The following is a 10,370-nucleotide window of genomic DNA, read 5'->3' as shown; positions in this document are numbered from 1 at the left end:
AAATTACTTTTACAAAACCACTAATAACACATTTCAGACTCGAAAATCATATTCAAATCTATTTGTTTTGTGTATTTCCAAGTTTAGTACCACTGTATCAGAAGAAAAAGAATGAAGAAGCAGGCTTCTTTGGTTTGTTAGGATTAACATTCTCTTTCTTTTTGTTCTTCGTCGTTTCTTTTTTCTTCTACAATAAACATGTTTTGTTAGTGAATGACATAACCCAAAACCTTTTCTTACTATTAGGCTTAGCTAAAGGGCATGTGAACTAACTTATAAACCTTTATGATGTTTTGATGAGGCCATAGAAAATGAGGTTCCAATTGTACTATGAGGCGCAACGACCCAATACGGAACTCGCGTCCTAAGAGAAGGACTCAACCAAGCCGTCCAAGCACTCATGGTTTAATTGAAGGTTAAAGATCAAAATGGCCAAACCAAAGAGGACCAAGACCAACCATACAATATGCAAGATGGTCCAAACATTTATTCTGCCAACTATCAAAAGGAAGATGGACTTACTATGTTTGCCATCTTCCCACATAAGTGAAACGTGCACCTTGAGCCGAGCCAACACTCTACACTTCACCATGTCCAGGTTCAATCTTGGCTCCACCAAAAAGGCTAGTCAACCTTCCCCAAATGTAAGACGCGTCTAAAGCAAGGCAAGGAAATATTTTCAGTACTTTGATTACTTGACTAACCGGTTTTTCTTTTTGTTTACTTAGTTGTTTTGTCTAAGTTCAATTCAAATAAAAAAGCATATGTTTAGCCTCGTTTTAGGTTCCATAAATGGAGTCTTTTGTATTGCATTTGATTCAGTTCCCTTTGAAGGTAAAACTGCATTGGATGAGTATATAAGTCCCATATGAGAAGTCTTGTATTTTTACCAAGAAATCAATAAAGAAGAACCTTTTTGCCGGCTAAGCAAAGAAACAGTCTTTTGAGTGTTTGTGAGAATCAATACTTGAGAATAACTCGACTTATCAAAGTTCAAATCCGTAGAACTTTGTGGCATCCTTGTTGCACTCAACTTCGTCCATTTCACCATCGACCAAGCTTGAGAGAATTAAACAACCAGCAAGCTTCATTTCACCACCATCCACCCGATCATCTTCTGCTCATGTTGAGAGTGCCACACATCCAGCAATCTTGATTATCTCTCTCCTGATCCTCGCTCTTTGGCCTTCGCCCATCACATCGCCTATTGACCGTCCAACCACCATCATATCAACCACCCATTATCCCTTCCACCATTCTATCATATTCATCCTCATTATTCTTATTTTTACTTTCTCTATCATCTCATTCCTATTTTTTTTTCAGGTTTATATTGTTCGACCAACCTTCTTCCAACCTTTAACGACCACCATTTGGTCGACTAGAATAAAAACTTTGTTGACCCTAAGATCGAACGAGATTGCATGCCTACATCAGTTTGGTATCAAAGCCAGAAGGCTTCTGAAACAGGTTGATGTTGCAGTAAAATCAGTCATAACGACATAAACAGCTAAAATCATTCAAAAATGTATTGTCTACGAGAATGAACCGGAAATGTTGAGAAAATAATTTTGCATACACCATGCCAGCTTAAACAATGATGAATCAGAATAAACTTTTTATTCTTCTTCGTGGAAAGTTAATAAAGCATTTTCTATGCAGACAAGAATTATTTGAAAAAACATTCTCTCGAAATGATTTAACGAGAACATAAGAAAACTAAACAGTGTTTTATGAAAGTAAATTTGGCAAGTTTAGTTAGGCTAACAAAATTCGAACTCATAATAATCTAGCGAGTTTAGCTTAGGCAAACCAAATTATTTAGACTGAACTGATTTTGCTACAACAATGCTCTGTTTTCTCTAGTGTTTAGTATATTTACTCTTTTTTCTGTTAAGTTTGGTAGAGGCTGATCAATTTGTCCCATTTTAGGTGTGTCACCTTTGTAACATTTTTTATTGATAAGTAAATTACATTTCAGCAAAAAAAAGATTGAACTAATCTTATAATGGTTCCAATTAAAATAGTTTTAGTTGAGCTAATTTTCCATCACACATGTGAGCAAATTTTTATAATCTAATCTTACGTGGAATTGAGTCATATTTGACTTATCAATACGTGTATATTTTTAAACCAATCAAATTATAATGTTTATTTGTTCGTATTCTCAATTAATAGTATGATTATTAATCATTTTTGTTTCTGTTTTGTTTTTTTAATTAAAAGTTTCTTAAAAATAAGGAGAAGACCGCCCCACCTCTCTGCTGCGACCGCCCCACCTCTCTGCTGCAGTCTCGAATTTCTCTTATAGTTTTGGGCTATTGGATAGACCCAATGTAGCCCAGAAAAAGAAGGAAAAACATTTAATTAACAGTTTAATCATCCTTGGACGAGCATACACAAAAAGGCAAGGATTTAAGTTAATCTAAGACATTAAACAACAAATTAATCTGAACAATACTCAAATCAAATACTTACCCATAAACTAATGCGTATCGCATTCCCGCTTTTATTTCGTCTGGTTTTCAGAGCTTCGCTTTCTTCCGAACCAATCTGGGTAAGCTTTTCCTCTGCAAAAGTCTCTCTTTTTATATCTGGGTTTTGCATTTCGGTCCGAAGAAAATGTTGTTCATAGTTCCCCTTTCTTACCGATAAAGAAACTTTCTGGGTTTTTACATTTTCTCTGGAAAATTTCTTCTTTTGGGGTTCAGATTGTTGAGAAATTACTGTAAACCCTTTTGAGGTAAGAGGGGATCATATGTTGAGCTCTGTGAAAGAATCTAGATTTAGGGTTTTCAAGTAATTTCTGGGAACTAAAAATAAAAAGGAGTAAGCTTTTTGTTTGTGTTTGTGTTTGTGTTTGTGTTTGTTCCAGGTTAAGGTTTTAAATTCATGGCTGGAACATCGGACAAAGCAGGTAAGAACAGCAAAGGCGTGCGTTTGGCTACTGTGAAGGATGAATCCGCTTCTTCCTCCAAGGGAAACAGTTGTACGAAGATAGAGTACGAGATCCTCAAGGAGAATCACGAGACTCTGAAGGTGGATTACGAGAGTCTTCAGAAAAGGGTTAAGCTTGCAGAGGAGACATATGAGGTCATGAAGAAGCTGCTTCAGAGCAAAGGTGAGGGACTGGAGGTGACCAATGCCCGCTTGGTGGAGGATTGTGCGAGGGAGAGAAGCGACAAGGATAAGTATAGGAAAATGGAGAGTGAGAGAAAGGCCAAGATGGATGAGCTGAGGAAGAGAGAAGAGGAGCTTTTGATGGCGACTAGGAAAGGGAAAGAAGATTCCGCGGAACTGGAGAGCAAGTTTGTTGCATTAGCTGAGAGATTTTGCGTGGTTGAAGCAGATTGCTCATACTTGAAGTCGCTCTATGATGCTGAAGTTGCAGCTTCAGGGAACAATAATGCGAACAACGATGCTACAGGTATGTATATGTATGTCTCATAATAGTGTTTTTGAGTTGAGCTAGGCAATATCTTTTATCTTAAGAGGTCATTTTTTCTTTGATAGTGATAAGTGATCACAATGATCAATGCAAGAAGCAAGAAAGAGCTGTCACTAATCATCATTCACCGCCTTCCTCTGCTTCACCATCATCGTCATCTTCAGATGGCTATGACGTTGTGTTTAAGCTTCCAGCTAATTGGCCCGAGTGGGCAACCCCAAAAGGTCCCGGTGATGATTCCAGCAAGTCTTAGAAGAATGCAGAGAACACAGATTGAAAGCTAGCTAAGGGAAACTTCTTATTACATAATACAATCTCTCTTTCGAGGAACTATTGTTAAATTCGTAAGGAACTACAGGTGTTGACGCATTTTGAAACTAATCAAGAGAAAGCAAAAACGTTTTGGTGTCTAATAGCCAACACTACTTGTCTTAAGACGTGTCATTAGCATTTCATAAGTATGGATGAGTTTTCTTTTCTGCTGGAATACATGAAAACTATTGTAAACCCATACATCAATACAAATTGCACTTGTTCTATGTAAATCACGTCGAATAACAAGAAACAAAAACCGGGGGTTGAATCCCAGTTAAGTATTCGAACCACATAATCATAAAAATTCCATTTATGAAGTGTTTAGTTCCGGGAACTGCTGGCATTGAGGTTCTGGAAGAGCTCGGGAAGATGAGCGTTGGTGAGTTTGGTTCTCTTGCTGATCTCCTGCTTCTTCTTCTTCTGCTTGGGTTTATTCGATACACCTTGGATCTGCGCAGCAGCTCTCCTCTGCGCAGTGTTCATCACCGGCTTCAAACCAATCTTCTGCAGCTCCTTCTCCACGTCAAGAAGGTCGCTGGGAATGTCTATGTCCTGGAACAGAGACTTGAACTCGTCATCAACCTCAATCTGCCCTTTGAAGTCGTTTGGGTACGCAATGTCCTCTTGTGAATCAGCGTTTGACAGGAACCATATGTGTTTTGAAGCTTTCAGAGCCTGCACAATAAATATAACACACAAAGATAAAAAAATATTTTGGTTTAAAGAACCCAAAAGCATATACCTGTAGATCATCCATGACATTGGGGTAAGCGTCTTTGAGATCAACAGCCGCAATGCCAGCAGGATATTTCTTTATCAGCGAGAGAAGCTGGTTCTTGTCTTTGACATCATGCTTAGCCTGTGACATGACAAGGATTGTAAGAAACTTTTCAAAAGAGGAAGTACCGAATCAACCTTACCTTGTAAGAGAACCTCCTTCCGTCATAATAAACTTTGGGATTGTTCCTGAGACTATCAAAGACAGCTTTATTGGAAAGCATATCAACATAACACCTTTCGTTAATCTGCTCCGGTGTGAAGGCTTGTCTTGTCTCAAAGAGAAGCTCAATGACACGCTTGATTTGAGCACCGACAGGGCCTTTCCTGATGCTGTTGATAAACTGAAGACGCTCGGTGTCGTTGGAGAATTTGACAGGAGGAGTAGGCTTGAGGCTAGGGGCAGCAGGGACAGAGGAGGGCCTGGAAGGACCCGAAGGTGCTCGGGAAGCATTGATGCTGGAGAGTGTAGATTGGCATCTTTCTTGCTGTTTCTTGAATCTGTCTAGCTGTCCCTTTAGATCCATTACCCCTGTTTAGTGTTTACAGACAGAACATTAATTTTAGATTCAAAAGGACTTAGGTAGAAGCTATCTGATTTGAATCAAACGAAAACGGAAATCAAATCATTTGATCAAAACATGATGACTTTAATCAATATAAGTTGGATTTGAGGGTCGATTCGATTAGGTTACAAAAGATGAATATGAGAATAAATTTACACGATCGGATTAGTGATTAGATACAAACCTTTGGAGGAGAGAAGAATCAAAGAAGGATTAGAAAACGGAACCAGAGAGAGGATGATATGATAGGGGGAGCTTTGGTCTCTCGAATTTGAGAGAGAGAACGAGGGTGGTCTCTCCTCTCTTTCTTGATTTTTATTTACCCCATCAGACGTTTTCGTTTTTCTTATAACACAATAATAAAAAGAAATATACTTGTATCTTTCCTTTTCTTCTTCTTCTTTTCTTAAATTTAGTTTAATCGGACTTAGAAAATTAAATTATCGTATTCGCCCGTTGTTTACTCAAAAAAGTCAAATTCATTTTCTGTCCTAGAACATCTCCAAAAAAAAAAAACACTTTATTTTAAAATTTCTAAAATTTTATATTTAATATTGTTCTTCAAAATCAAAACTTCAAACTTAAATTCAAAATTATTTATATTTTATATTATAATCTTTATATTTGTCATAATTAATTTAAATTCATAAAACTTTTACTAGCACATATATAAATTATTACAATAATATTCATTAGTAAAATGTTATATAAAAATATAAAATTTTAAATAGAAATAACATAAGTAATATTAAATTTAAGAAAAATATCATAACATTCCACAAAATTATTGCAGTCATGCATATATGATTTTCTTGTGCATTTTGAAGTAAAAATGTTGAAAACGGGTGATATTAATACTTGTAAATACATTATATATGAAAAAGAAAGTAAAAGAGAAAAATAAATATTGTTAAACGACTTAACTTCTATCATTAATATTAATACTCATGAATACATTTAAATTAAATTTATTATACAAAGTCAAAGATTAAATTAAAATAATATATTTATTTATAGTAATATTTTAATACATATAAATTATAGAACGAATCAACATATTACAAATAAATATGAAATTTTCAAATTATATTATACATATATATATTAACCAACTATTACAATTAAGTATTTTGTATAACTTATATCTATATATATATGCATAAAGTTTCAAAGGACTATCATTGTTATATTTATTTATATAACTTGAATCGTCTAACACTTTAGTTTACATTTACTATTTGATCTCAAAACAACATATATTGAATTATACATAATCTTATTAAAATATGTTTACAAATCTAAGACCATAATTAAACTACATCAAAATAACAAAATTAATCAAAATCTTAAGCTGTACAACAAAAATATAAAGTTAAATCGGAAAAATAAATGTTATTTAATATATCCAAATAATAACCGAACAGTCGAGATATTATATATCCAAAATTATACGTCTAACTAAAATAATATAATATTATTTAAAACCATTCATATTGATTATAATATAAATAATAAAGTAATTAAAACTAAAATATTATAATCTATATTAAACAAAGTCCTTTTTGTTGTCAAAAAAAAAAAAAAAAAAAACAAAGTCCTTCTTTATCTAGTTGTCTTGTCGTTTCTTTAATTAACTGGAAGAATGTATCCCGTTTTGCTTCTTTCAATACTCTACAAACATACAACTTCAAATAACCCGTGACCACGTTGCGAAAATCCGATCTACGTCTCTCCAATCTTCCTGCGCCACAGCAAACCTGCGACCAACGATCTCCGGCAAAGATGAACGACGGAGAAGTTTCGAGGCAGATCCAGCAGATGGTGAGATTCATTCGCCAAGAGGCTGAGGAGAAGGCAAACGAGATCTCCGTCTCCGCTGAGGAAGTAAGCTTTCTCACTGCTCTCTTCCATTTCTCAGGATCTCTCTGTTTCAATCGAGATTCTGATGATCATTGGATCCGTTATGTGTAGGAATTCAACATCGAGAAACTGCAGCTAGTTGAGGCGGAGAAGAAGAAGATCAGGCAAGATTATGAGAAGAAGGAGAAGCAGGCTGATGTACGCAAGAAGATGTGAGTTTCATTTGATTGATCTTGATTTAGTCTTTAAGCTGGAGCGCCCTTATACAATGTTTATTGTTCAGCGATTACTCGATGCAGCTAAACGCGTCAAGGATCAAAGTTCTTCAAGCACAGGATGATATTGTCAATGCCATGAAAGACCAAGCAGCAAAGGATCTTCTCAACGTCTGTGGCGATGAGTATGCCTACAAACAGCTTCTCAAGGATCTCATTGTTCAGGTTCATACACTATCTAGTTGTTATCTTGTGTCTGATGGCAATCTCATTCTTGTCTCTTGAATTGTTGCAGTGTCTGCTTCGGTTGAAAGAACCTTCTGTGTTGTTGCGTTGTCGTGAAGAGGACTTGGGTTTAGTTGAATCTATTCTTGATGATGCAAAGGAGGAGTATGCTGGTAAAGCTAATGTTCATGCTCCAGAGGTTGCCGTTGACACAACCATATTCCTCCCCCCTCCTCCTACTTCTAGTGATCCTCATGGTCTCCACTGGTAAATTTCATTTCTATCATCTTTAAAGTAACTTTTGACTGTAGTGATTAGTTTAAGAAAAGGGACTTTTATGATGTAACTGATGTGTAATGTTGGAATTTGTTTTAATAGCTCTGGAGGTGTTGTGTTAGCTTCTCGTGATGGGAAAATAGTGTGCGAGAACACACTCGATGCGCGTCTTGATGTGGCATATCGTATGAAACTTCCAGTGGTACGAAAAGCAAATTCCATACCCACATAGTTTTTTTATTTTGCTTACTTACGATGGCTTTCATATCTTTCGACAGATCCGTAGGTCGTTGTTCGGCCAAGTTGCTGCGTAATGAATGAAAAGAGAGAGAGTGATGTGATTCAGACCGGTTTGTCTTTGGTTTTCCCACTTGGGAATGATTTCTCTTTGTTGTGATTCTTTTTATATTCTGCAAAAAGTTTACCTCGATGCTGAAAACCCATCAACTCTTTGTTTTCGTATGTATTTTTTTTTTTACATCCTTCCGGAGTCTTATCGTTGGCTATAAAAATAAATAAAGAAGTGAAAGACTTCTTTTGTTTTCTCTCTTTTGTTTTTGTTTTATTCTTCTAAAGTTCTATGCTTATATTTGTTGACTGACAGAGGAAGAAGTTGCGAAATCTGTTACTAATCTCAGTTGAACAAATGTTACAATAAATTTGACAAAGCTCACTGGAATTGAAATGAATAAAAAAAAACAATGGTCTGTACTTATCAAAGAAAAAAAAAAGAGAAATTCCCTCAGATGCCTTTTTTAGTTTATTTTCACAAAAATAGATTTCTGAAGAGTAAAATGATCAAAAGAGATTTTATTGAAGGGTAAATATGCATTTATACCCTTAAGGTAACTAATCTAAAACTTAGGATTTAGAGTTAAGGGTTTGGGTTTTGGGATGAATTAAAATTTTAAAAAATAAAAAATTAAAATTAAAATTTTCAAAATTAAAAAAAAAAACTATTTTGATCATTTTATTTTTTGAGAGCTATTTTGTGACAAAAACTTTAAAAGGACTATTTGAGAAAATTGCACAAAAAAAACAATGGTTTGTTCTCATCCAGAAATTGGTGAGTTGTTCAAATATTAAGAGTTTTTTTTTTGTAAACTTGAATATACATTTTTTCCTAACAAAATTGGTGAGTTGTTCAAATCGCAACCCTTTGAGCAAAAGAGTTGAGTATAACAAAAATGGTTATTCTATGGGATTAGGGTTTTGGTGAAACAACTACATTTGGAAATCTTAGAAGACAAGATTGAAATTTTGAAATACATTTTTGTATCAAGTAAACATAAGAAAATAACAACATTTTATTTGGTAAACTCGAGACTAAATGCCATAAATATTGTAGGCAACAATAACAGTACTGTTTAAAAAAAATACAATTTTTCAAAAAAAGAAAATAATGATGAATTCATTGTTCCTCTAATTTTTTACTCATGTTGAAAATTTTGTCAAATTTCTTACATGTAGGCCCCACTAAAATTCTTTCTTTTCCTCATGTTTAGATGAATTTATGAAGAAATTTATTCTTTCTAAATTTTGATGAGGAACAAGTGAATTTTTTTAAAAAGATTATTCATCGTCATTCCTCTTTTTATATTTATTTCCTCAAATAAAAATTTGTTCATTTATTTTTCCATTACTTTGATTCATTAAAGTGTCACTAATTGAAGTCTATCCATTTTTACAACTTAACTAGTTTCCTTATTATGAAGTGATTTAACACACCTACAACCGAATGTCCACCAACCCGACTAACGTTTGATCCAAGGTCCACCAACTCAACACACGCAACCCAAATGTCAATCCTACCAAAAACGCCCACCGATTCAACGGTTCATACGGTCGAAGAGCTCCTTCGTTTCTCCTCGCTCAGTCTTTCTTCTCGAAATTATTTCCATAAATTTGTTCATTCTCAGAATTATCTTTAAGAATTGTTTTCTGAGTTGTGAGAAAAAAAATGAAAGCTTTATGTGTTACAAAAAAATAAGAGAAAAATGAAAGCTGAACGTTCCTTGATATAGCACTTTGTGGCCTTGCTCACTAAACTGGGCACTTAATTTTGTTTCCTTATTTGGCTTGGTCAAAATTTACGATCAAAGATTTGACGAATTCTATCTATGATATGTTCTTTATATGATTTACATAGACCCGATTTTCTTTTTGTATAACCATGCAATGATAGTTAGTCAACTTGCCTTGTTTAGATCTCGCTTTGTCAGATAGCTGAATATTGCTTAATTGGATTCTCAATCCAAATCTTTCTCATTCCCTTGATGCTTCCTTGAGTGTTATTATCCATTAATACAATACCCACGTCGTACTCCTTCAAACAAGACTTCTTTGTCAGATTTACTATGGAATGAAGTATCCAAATCCATGATTCATTCCTTGAGTGTATCTTGACTGCTAATGGTTGCCTTGGTATAATCACAATGTTCGCTGGGTAGTTATTAACTTATGGACATTCTGCTTCCAACAGTCTTCCTTTCCACAAATAAAACAACATTCTTATCAAATCTTTGCTTTGAGTGAAACCTTCCCTTTCTTTTGGATCTTCATCTCTAGTTATTGGAGTTTCCATGACCATTATCTAGCCTCCTTTCTGTTTATCCGAATTATTCATCCTACAAACCTTCCGAAGTTGGTCTACTTCTATTAAGTATTCTTTTCTTCTTAAGTTCTGCT

General features: G+C 34.6%; 3 protein-coding genes across 4 annotated transcripts; 2 read left to right on the top strand and 1 right to left on the bottom strand.

Moving 5' to 3' along the window:
- Positions 1-2,270: 2,270 nt before the first annotated feature.
- On the top strand, positions 2,271-3,993 carry LOC106401616. 2 transcript variants are annotated; one of them, XM_013842155.3, is made up of 3 exons: positions 2,271-2,557; positions 2,876-3,427; positions 3,514-3,993. In XM_013842155.3, the coding sequence occupies exons 2-3, from the start codon at positions 2,893-2,895 to the stop codon at positions 3,699-3,701; spliced, it is 723 nt and encodes a 240-aa protein (XP_013697609.2). In that variant the 5' UTR covers positions 2,271-2,557; positions 2,876-2,892; the 3' UTR covers positions 3,702-3,993. The 2 variants fall into 2 exon arrangements, with proteins under 2 accessions (XP_013697609.2, XP_048612895.1); XM_048756938.1 differs by having other exon boundaries at positions 2,556-2,743.
- On the bottom strand, positions 3,875-5,480 carry LOC106401615 (transcription initiation factor IIE subunit beta). The gene is made up of 4 exons (XM_013842154.3): positions 5,291-5,480; positions 4,684-5,072; positions 4,506-4,622; positions 3,875-4,438 (listed from the first exon to the last, which is right to left on the bottom strand). Exons 2-4 carry the CDS (start codon positions 5,065-5,067, stop codon positions 4,085-4,087), a joined length of 855 nt encoding a protein of 284 aa, XP_013697608.2. The 5' UTR covers positions 5,068-5,072; positions 5,291-5,480; the 3' UTR covers positions 3,875-4,084.
- Positions 5,481-6,728: 1,248 nt separating this feature from the next.
- LOC106397122 (V-type proton ATPase subunit E1) lies at positions 6,729-8,231 on the top strand. The gene is made up of 6 exons (XM_013837679.3): positions 6,729-6,990; positions 7,078-7,178; positions 7,250-7,406; positions 7,477-7,673; positions 7,785-7,884; positions 7,961-8,231. The coding sequence occupies exons 1-6, from the start codon at positions 6,889-6,891 to the stop codon at positions 7,994-7,996; spliced, it is 693 nt and encodes a 230-aa protein (XP_013693133.2). The 5' UTR covers positions 6,729-6,888; the 3' UTR covers positions 7,997-8,231.
- The last annotated feature ends 2,139 nt before the right edge of the window (positions 8,232-10,370 follow it).

This window comes from Brassica napus, chromosome A2 (assembly GCF_020379485.1).
Source record: "Brassica napus cultivar Da-Ae chromosome A2, Da-Ae, whole genome shotgun sequence".
NCBI classification, from domain to species: domain Eukaryota; kingdom Viridiplantae; phylum Streptophyta; class Magnoliopsida; order Brassicales; family Brassicaceae; genus Brassica; species Brassica napus.
The sequence above is the reverse complement of the archived record's forward strand: the minus strand, read 5'-3'. Positions and strand labels throughout refer to the sequence as shown.

Excerpts from the sequence above, each read along its gene's own strand:
- LOC106401615 (XM_013842154.3), bottom strand. The coding sequence starts at position 5,067 with ATGGATCTAAAGGGACAGCTAGACAGATTCAAGAAACAGCAAGAAAGA. Across the intron at positions 4,623-4,683 it reads GAAGGAGGTTCTCTTACAAG|GCTAAGCATGATGTCAAAGA; the intron begins GTAAGGTTGATT and ends GTCATGTCACAG. Across the intron at positions 4,439-4,505 it reads ATGTCATGGATGATCTACAG|GCTCTGAAAGCTTCAAAACA; the intron begins GTATATGCTTTT and ends TTTATTGTGCAG.
- LOC106397122 (XM_013837679.3), top strand. The coding sequence starts at position 6,889 with ATGAACGACGGAGAAGTTTCGAGGCAGATCCAGCAGATGGTGAGATTC. Across the intron at positions 7,179-7,249 it reads GCTGATGTACGCAAGAAGAT|CGATTACTCGATGCAGCTAA; the intron begins GTGAGTTTCATT and ends TTTATTGTTCAG. Across the intron at positions 7,674-7,784 it reads GATCCTCATGGTCTCCACTG|CTCTGGAGGTGTTGTGTTAG; the intron begins GTAAATTTCATT and ends TTGTTTTAATAG.
- LOC106401616 (XM_013842155.3), top strand. The coding sequence starts at position 2,893 with ATGGCTGGAACATCGGACAAAGCAGGTAAGAACAGCAAAGGCGTGCGT. Across the intron at positions 3,428-3,513 it reads TGCGAACAACGATGCTACAG|TGATAAGTGATCACAATGAT; the intron begins GTATGTATATGT and ends TTTCTTTGATAG.